This window comes from Mesoplodon bidens, assembly GCF_964165515.1.
Source record: "Mesoplodon bidens genome assembly, chromosome: 9".
NCBI lineage: Eukaryota > Metazoa > Chordata > Mammalia > Artiodactyla > Ziphiidae > Mesoplodon > Mesoplodon bidens.
In genome coordinates this window covers 8,987,726-9,005,187 of record NC_138166.1, presented here as the reverse complement: position 1 = coordinate 9,005,187, position 17,462 = coordinate 8,987,726, and the positions used below count along the sequence as shown (strand labels likewise).

General features: G+C 39.9%; 2 protein-coding genes across 2 annotated transcripts in view; one reads left to right on the top strand and one right to left on the bottom strand.

The window, feature by feature from the left end:
- The window catches only part of LRRC17 (leucine rich repeat containing 17), a 32,361-nt gene extending 26,049 nt beyond the window's left edge, over positions 1-6,312 (bottom strand). The window contains exon 1 of the mRNA XM_081244107.1: positions 5,847-6,312. The gene's annotated coding sequence lies outside the window, so the exon portion shown is untranslated. The remainder of the gene's footprint in view (positions 1-5,846) is intronic.
- Positions 1-17,462, top strand: part of FBXL13 (F-box and leucine rich repeat protein 13) — a gene marked incomplete at both ends in the record, with an annotated part of 192,162 nt that overhangs the window by 99,411 nt on the left and 75,289 nt on the right. Inside the window, 1 exon segment of the mRNA XM_081244099.1 lies at positions 5,777-5,906. Within this exon segment, the coding sequence (XP_081100225.1) occupies positions 5,777-5,906 (130 nt within the window).

Below are 17,462 nucleotides of genomic sequence, written 5' to 3'. Positions count from 1 at the left end.
TCTCCCTTGAACTTGACGTTCTTCTACTTCCACTCACCTATATGTAAATACCTATTAATTGTGATTTTTGTTAATCATTTAACTTTCTTTTTAATGTTGATTTTTGGTGTTTGAACTCAACATTGTAATCATATTTATAATGATTATGTAGTCCTAACTCTAGTTTTATCATTCATTGATGGTCCATTTGTTCCACAATTTCCTTATTCTTTAATTTCGATTTTGATTCACCCTAGGATGACTGGAAATATAGTTTTAAAAACTCTTTATCTGGAAAGATGTGCAAGTATTAGATTTTCAGTCATTACTTTCTGAAGATGACTTTCTGTTGTCTTGAAAGATGAACAACAAATTCTCTTGGTGTATGGTTCTTGAATCATGTCCCTTACTCTATCCTTAAAACCCTACAAATGTTGCTCCATAATCTTTACCATTTCAAGTTAAAGAGAAGTCTAAAGCCAGCCTGATTTTTCTCTTCCTTTGCTGATAACCTATTTTTTTCTGCCAAGATGCTGGCATGAACTTCCTTTTCTCTGAGAAATTAAAAACATCTTCCAAACTTAACTGTGTTGTTTCAACTAACTTTTCCTGGAACATAGTAAATCTTCTGAACATTAAAACTTAGATTTTTCTCAGCCAAGGAAGGTGCTCTTCTCTTCCTTCCTTCTTTTTTTTTAAAATAAATTTATTTATTTATTTACTTTTGGCTGCGTTGGGTCTTCATTGCTGCGCACAGGCTTCCTCTAGTTGTGGCGAGCGGGGGCTACTCGTCGTCGCGGTGCGTGGGCTTCTCATTGTGGTGGCTTCTCTTGTTGCAGAGCACAGGCTCTAGGTGCGTGGGCTTCAGTAGTTGTGGCACACGGGCTCAGTAGTTGTGGCTCGAGGGCTTAGTTGCTCCACAGCATGTGGGATCTTCCTGGACCAGAGCTCGAACCTGTGTCCCCTGAATTGGCAGGCGGATTCTTAACCACTGTGCCACCAGGGAAGCCCTCTTTTTTTTTTTCTATTAATTAAAGTCTTTATACAAATTTCATCAAGTTGTCCACTCATGTCCTTTTATTTTTGCTCTAGGATCCAATGTAGGGTTCCATATTGCATTCAGTTGTCATTTCTCCTTAGTCTCCTCAAATCTGTGCCAGTCCTCAGCAGTTCCTTGTATTTCATGACCTCGACACTTGAAGAATACGGTTTAATTATTTATTTTATATAATGTCCCTCAATTTGGGTTTATCTGATGGATATTTTTCTTTTTAAATGCTTCTATTCCATTTGTTCAGGTTTTATCTTAAGAATCCCCTTTTATTTTTAGATCGATTTTTATTCTTGTCCTTCAAAGCTGTCATCTTCTCTCTCATCATTTTTATTTCTGTATACATTTCTCAGCATACTGCATTCTCTATGTCAGTAGTTCTGAAAGTGTGTTCCAAGGACAGCAGTGTCCCGATAAATGTTTAATAACTGGCTGGGGTAGGGAGTAAAGGTGTGTTTTTTTTTGTTTTGTTTGTGGTTTTTTTGCGGTACGCAGGCCTCTCACTGTTGTGGCCTCTCCCATTGTGGAGCACAGGCTCCGGACGTGCAGGCTCAGCGGCCATGGCTCACAGGCCCAGCCGCTCCGCGGCACGTGGGATCTTCCCGGACCGGGGCATGAACCCGCATCCCCTGCATCGGCAGGCGGACTCTCAACCACTGTGCCACCAGGGAAGCCCTAAAAGTGTGTTTTGATTTGTAGGGTTTATTGATTTCTGTGATATAAATAATTCCATCATGGCCAACTTTAAGCTACCAACGTGATGCCACTGAATGTGGAATTGGGAATAGATGCTAACAGTTGGTTCTCATGGGCTGGTACAAGCCAGCTCCAGAAGCACCACTGTGGAGGGCCCCTGACCGTTTCAGGAATTCTGTAGGATTCTTTGTCCTGCAATATAGAACATCACTCAGTACTTTTCTTTAGACCTTTCATATTAAGATATATATGTGATGAATATATGTGCATGAATGTGTATGAATGTGTGTGTTTATATATATAGAGAGAATATATGTGCCTGTGTCTATGTATGTATGTGTGTATGTATCTATAGATAGAAAGAGAGTGGGGGGTGAAGAGGGAAGAGAGAAATATATATATTAAAAAATCCATATGTGAAAATCTGAACTCTCAATGTAGATGATTTGGGAGTAGCATATATCACAGTACAAATTTTTGTTTTAACTTAAAACATCCCTTCCAATCATAGTTTGAGATAAACATTTCTCCTAGGAAATTTAAAATAACACTACAGCTCTGCATAATTTTTTAAGGACGTTTATTTTACAAATGAAGCTATACCTTTAGTGGGCAACAGATAGAAAAATAGGACCCAAAATGAGAATTCTGTTTTGATTTTAACTTCTAGTTCTTGCTATTGAGACAACACTTAGGATAAAACTACTTGATATTGATGTTTTTCGCCATATGAAAAAAATGTACATTGACTTTCTTACCTATAATAAAAATACATTTCATAACGATTCTCTATTTTTGCTCTGCTTTCTATTGTTTCAAATATGCTTGGGTATGCAAAAGCATTTGTTAAGCTGTAAATAATCAGAGATGTGTTATTTGTTGCTGTTCTCATTGTCTCTCTTGTGTCTTTAGTGTTTCCTTCCAAAGAAAAATGTAATTTGTTTGCCTTTCTTTTTTTTTTTTTAATTTTTTTTTTTTTTTTTTGCGGTAAGCGGGCCTCTCACTGTTGTGGCCTCTCCCGTTGCGGAGCACAGGCTCCGGATGCGCAGGCTCAGCAGCCATGGCTCATGGGCCCAGCCGCTCCGCGGCATATGGGATCCTCCCGGACCGGGGCACGAACCCGTGTCCCCTGCATCGGCAGGCGGACTCCCAACCACTGCGCCACCAGGGAGGCCCCTGTTTGCCTTTCTTAGCAAAAGTGATTTGCCGCTTTTTTAGTTCAATATTTTTCCTCACTTCTTTGGGAACTTGCTCAGTTTTCTAAAGTTGAAAATGAGGGCTGCCCACAGCTCATGCCCATTCCAAAACATTTTTTGCTTTTAAATATTTCCTGAATTAAACCCTCTCCATTTATTCCCATTGCCACAATCTAGGTGGCACTCTCAGCACCTCATTTGGTGCAGCATCCTGATGGTTCACTCTTGGTCTCTCTTCCCTTCAATATGCTCTGCCTTATGCTGCGAGACGTATCATCCTGAACTTAGTCGTATCACGTCTTTGATATCCTTAAGGTCTAGACTCTTCCCTTACTGTCCAAAAACATTATGTTGATAATACAACATCACAAAGCAACTATACTCCAATAAAAAAAAAACATTATGCTGACAAAGGTATCTATTAGGTATCCATAGGTATCTATTAAGAACTCCTCGCTCAATTCTCATTTTTGGTATTTGTTAACTGACCACATGCACTTAAAGAAATTGAACAATAGGCTTGGACCAGATTTGAATATATTTGAATATGCATGATTTCATAAGTAACAGTTTGAGTATTATATCTAAAGAAAGATTGACTGATATACAGAGCTTAGAAATAGGTTAGGAAGAACAGTCTTCAAATGAGTGGGCAACACATGGGAGGAACAGAAACTATGCCAGAGGCTATCAATCTCGCTAGAGTTGACAGATTACATATGGTATTACCACCATGACCAAAATGAGGGTATAGATGGCATATGAGGCCCCCCAAACTCTTAGTATCAGTTGTATGCACCACTCTTGTCAGGTGAGTACTTATTCCATTCAATGGAAGGAAGATAGTACAAACTCCATAAGAATAATTCATATGTAATTATTATTTGAGGTAGTAGTGACAATAACAATATATATATATATTTAAAGGTTTTACCATATCCCTGCTAATATTTATCATCAAAGATCACCCTCATGAGATCAGCTCGGTGCTTTGTGACCGCCTGGAGGGGTGGGATAGGGAGGGTGGGAGGGAGATGCAAGAGGGAGGGGATATGGGGACATATGTATATGTATAACTGATTCATTTTGTTATAAAGCAGAAACTAACACACCATTGTTAATCAATTATACTCAAATAAAGATGTAAAAAAAAAAAGATCACCCTCATTATAATACTATGACATCTATGTGCTTACGTAATTGTCACATCTCTAAGAGGAAAGAGCAGATAGGATTACATCCATGTTACAGATGAGTAAACTGAGGTTCAGGAAAGCTGGAGGCCCCACAGTTGGTGAGGGTTAAAAAAAAAAAAGATAATGTTAAAATATCCACTTAACAGATGCAGAAACAATCTCTGAGAGGTTAGGAGAAGTTGCAGTAAGTGTCAGGACTGGGATTCAAATCCAATTTCGTCAGATTCCAAACCCTTGTGTATTTTCCATTGTGTCATGCTGCCTGCCTCACTATTCCTTTCTCCAAATTAGAGAGTTAAGGGTTGTTAGGAATGACAACCCCCAAGAAAATTGTACTTACTCAGCTGAATCACAAGGGTATGCTTCAGGGAGAAGAAGATGGAGCATTTCCAAAACTTTGGCAATGCTCTTAGCTAACTCAAGGGCCCCAGGAGAAGGGACGTTCTTTGGGATGTTAGTGCTCCTTTCTCCTTCAGAACCCTGCCCACCCAGCCACTGGGGAATCCAGAAGGCTTCCCTCTCCGTTCTCCTGAATCTCATGGACACAGCCATTACCAGAGGGAAATGTGTGTTCTGAGTCAAATAATTTGCTATGGAATGTGAATCATATCATATAGTTGTGTTTTTTCAGATTTGGGAAATAAATCTGATTAATGGTCAAAGCTTGCATATCTAATTTCCCATTTATGTGAAGGTAAACTTTATTAGTCATTTGTGGGCTTTTGAGGCACAGAGAGGAGTTTTCTTCCTACTTTTCATTCTTTTTGCTTTCTAATTTGCCGTTAAACTGTTGCAGATCACAAACCAAAAGCACGTTTTTAATTCCATTGCAAGAGCAGGCAGTAGTGGGAATTCTTGCACTTTTGTAAAATGCCAGGCTTAGGAGGGCTTTGAAAATCGTCCACTCATTTTGGTCACGGTGGTAATGCCATATTTAATCTGTTTCAACTCCAGTGAGATCGATAGCCTCTGATTGTAGTTTTTATTCCTCTCATATGTTGCCCACTCATTTGTAGACTGTTCTTAACCCATTTTTAAGCTCTGTATATCAATGTCTTTCTTTATCCATAATAATGAAACTGTTACATACAAAATCATGCACTGTTACAAAAAAAAATCTTTTTTTTTCAAGCCATTTGCTTACCATGTCCATTTTAAGAGCCTGTTATGTTCAATTTGCCTCCTTTCTGCCCCAAATCCTAACTCTCATGTAACAGTTGATCGCCACTTAAATGTTTACAAAGGGTTTGTCCTCCTAGACATTTTGCATGTTATTTTGGTGCTCCAAAGATAAAACCTAAATGCAACAATAACACAAACTCTGAAACTGCTTTCAAACACTAACTTCCAAACAATAGGAATGCACAAACCTCCCCCACCCCCAAAGCTTTATCCCAATCAGCTTTCTTAAAAATCTAGACAAATCTTTAATTATTTTCATTTGAAATGTGATTATGCATTATCTGATATGCTACTGCAATCTCCTTTACTTAACAGTAAGAGTATTAACAATAAAGTTCAACTCTTGAATATCTGTAAGGAGAAAAGATTAATTTACAGTTTTACTTCTCTTTGTCATAGTGGCTTAACAAAGATGTGAGAAAACAACGAAAGTATAATCACTTTCCTTCCTCTCTTCTCTCGCCCTGTCTTTTCAGGTACTTCCACAATTTACAGAATCTTAGTTTGGCTTATTGCAGAAAGTTTACAGACAAAGGTTTACAGTACCTGAACTTGGGGAATGGATGCCACAAGCTCATCTATCTGGACCTTTCCGGCTGCACCCAGGTTTGTCTTTCAGCCTTCTCTTTCCTGCAGCAGGCGAAGAAGTCCTCCAGAGAATGAGAACGGGCTATATCCAGCCCTCATGTTATACTAACGCTGTGCACGGACCGCAGCACACTTTTTGGAGGTTTTAAATTACATGGCCACAGCTGCTTAAATTTTCCCCAGGATCGCTACTATAGGCTCTTGGCTTCCTTCCACTGGAGTGCCACATCCACTAACAGGCAGAGTTCACTGGATGATGAAGCAGACAGAACACTTCTCTGTAGATAATCTGAGCACAGTTATAATACCAGAGTCCAAATCTTGAAAACTTTTTAGAATTGATACCAAGATACAAACAAAGAAAAACCTTTTGTGGGGAGAATTTGCAAAGAACTTCCTGAAAAGTCAGTTTGCTCTCACGTGGGCTCTCAGAGAGTAAATAGTATTGGGTAAGATGCTACAAGTGATAAATGCATGAAAGGAAAGACACAAAGATTATGATTTTATTTATTTATTTTTTATTTGTTTTTATTTTTGGCTGTGCTGGGTCTTTGTTGTTGTGCGCAGGCTTTCTCTAGTTGCGGCGAGCGGAGGCTACTCTTCGTTGCAGGGCGCGGGCTTCTCACTGCAGTGGTCTCTCTTGTTGCAGAGCACGGGCTCTAGGCACACGGGCTTCAGTAGTTGTGGCACACAGGCTTCAGTAGTTGTGGCACGCGGGCTCTAGAGTGCAGGCCCAGTAGCTGTGGCACACGGGCTTAGTTGCTCTGTGGCATGTGGGATCTTCCCGGGCCAGGGATCAAACCCGTGTCCCCTGCACTGGCAGACAGATTCTTAACCACACCACCAGGGAAGCCCAAAAAGATTATGATTTTAAAAACTGCATTATATCCTTGGGCTAAATGACGATTTGAGGTCTATATGGGGAAATATTTAAGTTTGAAGGAACAAGACTAAGGAAAACTGGGCAGAAAAGAGTGGAATTGTGGAGGGTAGGGCATGGCACTTCGGAAGCAGTTACTACCTCCTTGATAGTTTCTTCTGCTCTGTTTTGTTTGATTTCAGTCATGATTCTTTTAATTTTTCTTTCACCTCTCTGTGTATTTTATTGATATTTGTGTCATAGAATGTTCATCATTCTATGAGACTAATAACACAAATGAGAACTGTTACTATATGCCAGGCACCATGTTGACTGTTTCATACAGATCAAATTTACTGCTCATATAAATGCTGTGCAGTATGTATTTATCATGCCCAGTTAGACATGAAAAGACCAAGGATCCCAGGGCTGCACGGCTGGTGAAAGCACATGGTACTGGTACAGTTATAAGCAGGTAGATTCCCTGGAAGGAAGACAAGGACAGAACAGATTTCTCCTCCAAGTTCTTGAACAGACAGAAATCTTACATAGCACTACTACTGGTATATCATGGTTTCCTGGTACACCACTCAGTGGAGAGGATGTAAGGGAGGGGGGGGGGACGTTAAGCTAGGGCTGAAATGGCTAGAAGTTGCATTTGTTTAACATCCAATCTACTGCGATATAGCTTGCTGAGCATCAACATCTACCATCACTCTGTGGCCAAGATGGGCTTAATGTTCCCTCCAGATGGACAAAACTTCAGACAGGCTTCTTCTTGACTCTGGACCCCTGACCTCCCTTTTCTTAGAGCGTTTACTTTAGAAAACTTGTGGTTGCACATTCTTTCTCTGCTCCTGCGGAGATGTAAAGCCCTTAAGAAGCTTCTTGCCAGTTTTACAACCCAGGAATGTCTTCCTCAAAGACCTGGGAGCCGGCCTTTAATATGTAATCATCAAGAGAGAGAGCATCAGTATCTCCCCATCTCTGTGGGAGGATGGGAGCCTGACTTCCACATGGATGTCAATTAGCCAACACAGACGGCCTAATCACAAAGGAAGAATACCTTCAAATTCAGAAATAATGTGCTTGACACATCTAACTGATCAATCTCTCCCCTAAAGATACATGCTCCAGTACTTTTTTAAAAATTAATTTTTATTGGAGTTTAGTTGATTTACAATGTTGTGTTAGTCTCTGCTGTCCAGCAAAGTGAATCAGTTATACATATACATATATGTGCTCCTTTTTAGATCCTTTTCTCATATAGCCCATTGCAGAGTACTGAGCAGAGCTCCCTGTACTATACGGTAGGTCCTTACTAGTTATCTATTTTACATACAGTCGTGCCTAGCTTGCCTCAGCGCTTCAGAACCGTCTGTACAGTGTGACTTACCTCCTTGTTCTTCTCAGTTTCCACCAGGTAACTATTGTAGCAAAAACACATAACACATGCACAGACACACAAACACACATACACATGTCCTAAGGTTAAATATTTTCAGACACACTAAGGTCAAAATTAGAGGTTTCAAATTGATGACCCTCTGGCTAGATATACATGCAAAACATATAGACACAGCCTGTCTTTAAATTTTGAGCCAACAGTTGGAATTTTGGAGTTTTCAAATAAAAATCTAGACTTCAAGCTTCTCTTAAAAAACCAGAAGAACTAGCAAAACTGGGCCTGCTTTCCCACATGGCAACAACAGGCTGGAGCTGAGTCAGCCTCACCCCCTTGAGATGGAGCCCCCTCCTCAGTATGCCGCCCTCTCCTCCACTCAGTAACGTCCACACATGCACTGACTCTGGGACTGTTACCAATTCCCTGCATTGCCTGCCTGCCTCAGTAGGTATTTGAGTTTGGTCTGAATTTCTAAAGAATAGATTTCTTTTCCTAACTGACCCTTAATTTGTAAGTCTCAAACCACAGTGACATTTAGTATTTCACATCCTTATGCAAAATAATGTTAGGTTTTTTTTTTTTTTGTTCATCCGTCTTCCATTTGCATTTGTTCATTTAATAATCTAATTACTAGGGGGCCTCCCTGGTGGCACAGTGGTTGAGAGTCCGCCTGCCGATGCAGGGGATACGGGTTCGTGCCCCGGTCTGGGAGGATCCCATATGCCGCGGAGCGGCTGGGCCCGTGAGCCATGGCCGCTGGGCCTGCGCATCCGGAGCCTGTGCTCCGCAACGGGAGAGGCCACAAGAGTGAGAGGCCCGCGTACCGCAAAAAGAAAAAAAAAAAAAAAAAAAAAAATAATAATAATCTAATTACTTGAGAGATTTAGCCCTAGGTGTCCGGCACTGGAAACTGTACCATTTGAAACTTTGTAAGAAACGGGCTCATTATGAACCACAGCTATCTTGATAATGGCTGCTGTTGTAACTTCAGAGAATCAGTGAATCTTGGATGTTACTGCTTCTGAGGGACTTATTAAATAAGTCTTTTGAGGAGGCTCCATCTACCTCCCTAGCTCTGGGCGTGAGAATAGTCTCACCCTTCCAGACCTACTCGCGTTGCTACGACAGTATAAACTGGTTTCAAAGAAGGAAGGTTGACTATTCACAGGGGTTTCAGGTTCTTCCCTTGGAAAGTAAAATGTAGTTTCTTTTTATGTTTGGAATTCTGCACTATGAAGTCATGTGTGAGTGTGTCTGATCAAGGAAAAAGGCCCTAAGAAAACAAAAAGTTGAGAATAGAAGCGTACAACTAAATGCTTTACACTGGTCTTTACTGAGTGCCTGCTGCATACGGGGCACAATGACGAGTCACATAGCATCTCTGTCTTTTGGAAGCTCTGGATGAACAGAAGTGAATTATGTTAAGGGCTAAATGTTCAGGCAGTCACAGCTGCCCGAAAAAGGAGAGATGTATACAGCATTGTGAAAGAATGTGAACCATATGTGTTAGAGAAAATAAATAAGTGGATGATGGAGAACTACAAAGAAAAGTGAAAATCAATTACATAGGTTTTAGAAATATTCTGCATTCTTATGGGATGGGATAAACACGGTAGGGTGCCCGAAGTAATAGGACCGATTTCCTAATGAGGACCAGTACTTGCACGTTCCCCTGCATGTCATCCTCTTGGATGGGGTTGAGGTGATGCCTATGCCCAGTTTCTCCTCCTTGAAAAAGCCTCCGCTCACACGTGGCCTGAACTGGGAGAGGGCTGCTCCACTGAGCTCTCACTATCCTCTGCAAATTTCGACTCATATACTTGCCACTTTGAGTTTTCTTTTTTCACTTTTAAAAAACCTGCTTTTTTTCTTATTACATGCTAAATGCAGAAAAATACAAGAAAAAAAGGAGAAAAAGGGACTTCCCTGGTGGTTCAGTGGTTAAGAATCCGCCTGCCATTGCAGGGGACACGGGTTCAAGCCCTTGTCCAGGAAGATCCCAGATGCTGCGGAGCAACTAAGCCCGTGCGCCACAACTACTGAGCCTGCGCTCTAGACCCCGCGAGCCACAACTACTGAGCCCACGTGCCACAACTACGGAAGCCTGCGTGCCTAGAGCCCCTGCTCTGCAACAAGAGAAGCCACCGCAATGAGAAGCCTGCGCACCACAATGAAGAGTGGCCCCTGCTCGCCCCAACTAGAGAAAGCCCGTATGCAACAAAGTCCCAACACAGCCAAAAATAAATAAATAAATTAATTAATTAATTAAAAAAAAAAAACAGGGGAAAAAAATTTTAATTACCTGAAAATTCATCACCAGAAATAATAAACACTACTAGAATTCAGGGTCTTTATTCTATGCCTGTCTAGACTTTTAAAAAACTGAAATGGATTATATAGTACACATATCTTTCATTTAATGTTTTATAAAGTGAATATCTCTTTATTCCATTAAATATTTTTCCTGTAACTGACTTTTTTTTTTTTTTTTTTTTTGCGGTACGCAGGCCTCTCACTGTTGTGGCCTCTCCCGTTGCAGAGCACAGGCTCTGGATGCGCAGGCCCAGCGGCCATGGCTCACGGGCCCAGCCGCTCTGCGGCATGTGGGATCTTCCCGGACCGGGGCACGAACCCGTGTCCCCTGCATCGGCAAGCGGACTCTCAACCACTGCGCCACCAGGGAAGCCCCCTGTAACTTACTTTTAATAGCTATATAGTATTTCATTGTATCAAAATACCAATATGTATTTAAGCATTCATTATTGGCCTACAATTCTTTTTTTTTGGCCTACCATTGTTTTTGCTATCATAAATAACCTGTGAGGAAAATTATTGTAGCCATATCTTTGCATATGTCTATGCAATTTTTTGGTACAAATTTTTAGAAGTGAAATGGTCAGAGGATATAGTTATTTTTAAGGCCATACATACCCTACAAAGATTGTCAGTTTACACTTACAATAAATGTAAAATAGTTTGTTCTCTTCATAAATATATTATATATAAAAAAATTTTGCCAATTTGACATTGAATATGATATTTTATATTTTCAATTTGTATTTCTTTGATTACCAGGCAAAGTTAAACCATACACAGGCATTTAATAAATATCTGTTGAATGACAGCATTCTTATCCCAACAGGGCGCCAATGTTAAAATATTTTTCAAATTAATTAAAAAATCTCTTTCAAACTGGGGAATATTGGAGATAATGTAAGTTAAGTGCCTGACACAGTTGGTGATAAAAAAAGAAAACCTATTAGTATATTTCTCTAAAAAAATTTCTTCAGAGCCTGAGTGCAACATTTTCATTATAGTAGTTTCAGAAGAAAAAAAAATCTACATTCATTTAACAAAATGATTCTGGCTGAATCCGTTGAACAAATTTAATTTGTTTGCTTTTATATTTGCTACTTACTCAAAGTTATAAAATCTAACCTTATGCCATAAAATAATTTTTTAAAAACCATGTTTAAATACAATTTGGAAAGACTCTGGAGACAAAATGGTTTTATCACGTAAAGAAGGTACTCTTTCCTGTGCTCCTTTGTCATCTATAATCTGGGAGACATTTGGCGACAGTGAATGGATCCATCTTTTTCTATGCTCTAAGGAATGATGTGTGACCTAACTCATGGTAGACGTTTGTCAGGTATTTGTTGAATTTTTGGATTAATGTTTAGTTAAATGAGTGAAACTAATGAACCACTGTATGAGATGTTGGTAGTTTTCCTTTGCATCTCATACTCTGCTTCAAGGAACCACTCCTCTCCCTTCCCTTGTGGTTCTGGGGAGCTGTCAGTCGTGGCACCTTGAAAGCAACACACTACAGTAATTGGAAGCATTGGTTCTGGGGCACCTGCATTTTAATCTTGAGTTTGCTATTTACTAGGTATGGGACAGGGGCAGGTTACTTAAGCTTTCTGTATACCTCACTTTCCTTATCTATGAAATGGGGAAAATACTAGTAACTTCCTAAGTGTGTTGTGTGAATGAAATTATTTGATACATAAAAGAGTCTTAGAATGATGGCTTCATATAGCAAATGCTTAGCCACCATTAGCTATTATTATTAGATTACTATTAGTATTTTTCCAAGGGCCGCTATCATTTGGCCCAGGCCTAGACATTCCTAAATTCCATGTGCAGTGGCTATGATTTTTCCAGGAAGAGCATGACCTTAGCAGAACTATTCAGAACTCTTTTAGGTGCTCAACATTGGGAAAAATAAATTCAGTTTTTTCTGAGGTTCCAGGGCCTGGAATGTGTACGTCTAGGCTGGTTTGTGGTTCTCTTGCTCAGGAACATGGAGGAAATTTGTCTGCAGTGGGAAAGAATAAAATCATCACAAAGAGGCTGACCTTCAAGAGGGAGAGATGCTGTATTGGAGAAGGAGAGATGGTATATGTTTGCTTGGCTGGACTTTCAGTTAGAGATACCACCAATTCCCTTTTTACCTACGCTAGTTTACGTTGGGTCATTGTGACTCAAGGAAGCTGACTGGTACAACTGTTGAGGATGTGATTCTTATTTAGCTTTTAGTTGGGGTACTGAATACTTTGATGGAAAGCCTTTCTCAAGGAAAAAACTAAGGCCCAAGAGAGGAAGTTGTGAAGGTTTCTCATAGCTCTTCACATGCTTGTATTCTACCATGTACCTGAATTTGTTGCTTTGAGCATGCCTGTGACTGACCACAAAGCAATCCTTAACACCCAAGAAACCGAATTAAATCTGCTTCCTGTTTTGCTGGCACTGACAGCTGGGACATACTGAGCAAAGGCATTCCCTAATGACTTTTTTGAGGGTAAGTGTAATATACAGAAAAGTGCACAAAGTGCTATATACATGTCCTTTGGTGAACACAGAATGTATTTCTGTTGAGTATACACATAGGAATCAAATGGGCTGGGTGTGAAGTACGTGTATGTTTGGCTTTTGTTGATATCATCGTTAGTTTCCTAAATTGGCTGTGTCAATCCTAATGATTATGATTTAGAAAACTCATGTGGATGTGATTTCTGCAAGAAAGCTAATGCTGTGGCTCCACAGACTTACTCCCTATATTTACCCACATAATTTATTTTCATAGCAACACTATTATTAAAGTGCAGTACAGGAGAGGTAGGAGAACAACATTCAAACCTAGAGTGGGCTTCTATGCTGATGAGTACTCTTCCCTTCTCAGAAATTAGCAGTAAGTATTTAAGTCACCTTATATACACTTCCATAGCAAGCCGGTTTCATTAAACTTCCCTCTTTTCAACTATTTTAATCAAACATTTAGAATCCATCACTGGTGACTACTTTCAATAAAAGAAAATAAGAAGAGAGGTTTAAAAATATTGTGTGTTCTCTGCAGTATTTTTCAGGAGAGGAAAAGTACTCAAGGGAAGAAACATAACCAGGGATTTCTGTTTTATTTCATACTAGATTTATTTTATTTTCCTTATTTTGGAACTCAGGTACCAGTAACAGATTTAATCACACTCCTCAATTCATGGCACACTTTCATCATCAGTCCATGCAAGGCTGATCTCTTGTTTTATTTATTCCCTTTTATCTACATTTCCCACTCATGTTCCCCTTTCTCTACACAAGCAAACCCTCTAATTTGTTTTATGTGGTCCCATATACGAATATATTCTTAAAACTTTCATTTGAAAAGATACTTGTACCCCAATGATCATAGCGGCACTATTTAATAGTCAAGACACAGAAGCAACCCAAGTGCCCATCAACAGATGAGATATACATATATACATATATATATATATATACATACACACACATATATATATCACATTTTCTTAAGCCAATCATCTGTTGTGTGTGTGTATATATATATTTACACACATATATATCACACACACACAAATACACACACACATACACAATGGAATATTACTCAGCCATAAAAAAGGAAATATTGTCATTTGCAGCAATGTGGATGGACCTAGAGAATATTATGCTTAGTGAAATAAGTCAGACAGTGAAAGACAAGTCTATATGATATGACATATGATATGAATCTAAAAAATAATACGAACAAATGTATATACAAAAGAGAAACAGAGTCACAGACATAGAAAACAAATTTATGGTTACAAAAGGGGAACGGGAGGGGGAGGGACAAATTAGGAGTATGGGATTAACAGATACAAACTACTATACATAAAATAGATAAGCAACAAGGATTTACTGTATAGCACAGGGAATTATACCCAATATCTTATAATAACCTATAATGGAATATAATCTGCAAAAAAACTGAGTCACTATGCTGTACATCTGAAACTAACACAATATTGTAATTCAACCATACTTCAATTCAAAAAATGAGCAAAACATAAAAGTCTTTCTCTAGCAACAAAAAGGAATATATTAATATATATATCAATGTATTCTTGCATTCTTATATTGTGGTTCTGTGTGTGGGTTTTAATCCTCATAAACGATATTGTGCTATAGCTCTGGCTCTTTCTCTTATTTCTGACAATGTTTCTAAAGGTGCCTCAGTCACCTCTTCTCTCGAACCCCTTAATCTCTTAATCATAGAGAGCCCCAAGGTTCAGTTCTTGGTCTCCTTTTCTTCTCATCACGCACTTGGTGATGTTACCTAGATCATGGCTTTAAATATCACCTACAACAACAAACACTCATATAAAAAAAAGAATCACGTGGACTTTCCTGGTGGCGCAGTGGTTGAGAGTCCGCCTGCCGATGCAGGGGACGCGGGTTCGTGCCCCGGTCCGGGAGGAGCCCGCATGCCGCGGAGCGGCTGGGCCCGTGAGCCATGGCCACTGGGCCTGCGAGTCCGGGGCCTGTGCTCCGCGGCGGGAGAGGCCACAGCAGTGAGAGGCCTGCGTACCGCAAAAAAAAAAAAAAAAAAAAGAATCACGCAACAAACAAAAGTTTCTAGGTATGAGACACAACAGTAGAAACTGGAAAATTGGTAAGATATGTTCCCTAATCTAAAGAAGATCAAAATATAGTGGAGGAGACAGACAGGCATAAAAATTATTTTACAATGTGGTAAGAGAGGAAGTATAAATGTGGTTAAAAGCACAGACTAAAACACCAAACAGACCCAGTTTGAAATCTTAGCTTTACCTATCACTTCTAGCTGTGTATTCTTAGGTCAAATAACCTCTCTAAGGCTCAGTTTCCACATATGCTAAAGGGGATAATCATAGTACCTACCTGATGGGGTTCTAGCCATAAGTAAATAAGATAACGCATGTGAACCACTTAGTAGAGTGTCTGGAACAACTATTTTAAGTGCGATACCAGATGTACATCTGTACATGAGGGTAAGGAGCCTTAAAGAGGGAATAACAAACATCCTGAGTGGTCTGGAGGTTATCTGTTGAGTGGAACCTTGAGACATGAATAGGAATTCATCATTAAGAACAGGAGGGAAAGGAAAACAACATAGGAGCAAGGTATACTCTGTAAAGAGAAAGGCAGTAGTTAGTGTGCATGTGGGAAAATAACAGGAATGGTTGAAAAAAAATAGACGGGAGCTGGCTCACGAAGGGACTTGTATTTCCTGCTGCATAAGCAGCTTGAGTTTTGTCCTGTAGATAATGGGAAGCCACTGAAAGATTCTTAAGCATAGAAGTAAGGTCGGGTATCATGTCAAGATACAGCTGAGCAAAACCTACAATATTTAGTAAGGTATGGGCAGTTTCATAGTTACAATGATCAAACACAAAGACCTTAGAGACCAGCAGTCCAATGCCAATTTTATATGACAAAGTGGGGTTTAAAAAATAAATTTGATTAGAAATGGAAAAAGCTAAAGGCAATTTTAAAGTCAACAAAAAATGAGAATTATTTGAATTATAATTGAGACCACTGCTCATTCTCAGATCATGTGATTTGAGACTCAGGTAGTACAGGAAATTATGACCCAGTTTCCATCCTTTGTCTCTTCTGATCCAACAAAACATATCTTGTCATTAAGACAAGATATCTAAATCTGCCTTCTACACAGGGCGTCTATGAAGCCTGGAAACATAAGTAACATTTTACTTTTTTACAGATTGAAGATGTCTTTGACAATATTACGCATATTCGCCTATGTCTGGGTAAAGAGACACTTTCTAAACCTCTTTAGTTTTATTTTAACAATAAACTTTCATTAAGTAATTTTTTTTAATTACAAAAATAAGGAGGAAAAAATGCGGTAATCTAAAGTGGCAGGGCCACACACTCCCTTCAAGTACTGGGCACTCACTCGCCTTCACAAGGAGGTCAGTGAGCTCCTTCTCACTACTGTACACCGCTCCGGAGGCCTTTCCTTCTTGCCACAAGACATCTACAGAGAAAGGGAAGACCACTGGATCAGTAAGCAGGAGACTTTGGGAAGACAGGTTCTAATAAAGAAGAAATAGGAAGAAACTCCTCTGTGTACAAAAGAAAAAAAAAAAAGTTGGAGTGGAAACCCAAAGGCGTTCTTACATTAAATCAAGAAAAAGAACTCCAATAAAGAGTTATCACAGCAAAGTAGAGATGGAAGACCAACAATTACCATCAACAACAGTGTGAAAAAGGTATTAACAGCATCTAGGTACAATAGAGATAGTCCAGTAATAATGTCCTCATTCTCAACTGCCTTCCAGCAGCAGAACAATTTTCCTTTATCTATACTCATTTTCTGTTCTCTGTAGGGCTCAGGTTGACCTTTTTCGGCAGTGGCTTCCTTCTTTTCTGCCTTCCTAGCCAGTCAAAGGAAGTGTGTGAACTGCTATGAGCAGAGTTAGCAGAAAAGAGTAAGGCAAAGGTGTGGAATTTCAGTATACTATCACCAGAGCTGGAGCCAGGGAACTGAATCCCTGACTAGACAAACCGTGGTGAGAGAGGAACCATCAGCCTCCTGTCCTCAGGGACCCCTCCTTCAGACAAGCCCGGAAACCCATACAGAATTAGCCACCTGCTTCCAGCAACCTCTGCTGCAGCACTCAGCATCAGGAACACAGCCATCACTGGGAGAAGGCTCAGAGGACAGGTTCCTGACCAGAATGTAAGGTCCAACTTTCCACTTCCTGTCTGAGATGCTCCCCCAGAGACACTCTACAATACCAACGAATCTGTTCATGTGGGTGTCTCGGGTCCTTTTATGACAACAAGGCTGTGCCCTATTGAAAGTGGGTAGTGAGAATTACAGAAGCACCCTAGCTGAAAACTGTTGCCATGGGCTCTACAAAGCCAAGATCTGCAGTTCCAATGAGAGCAGAAGACTGAGTAGTGAATATCCAGACAAACCCATCATTCTCACGTGACCTGTCAGCTCTGGCTTGTGGTCAGT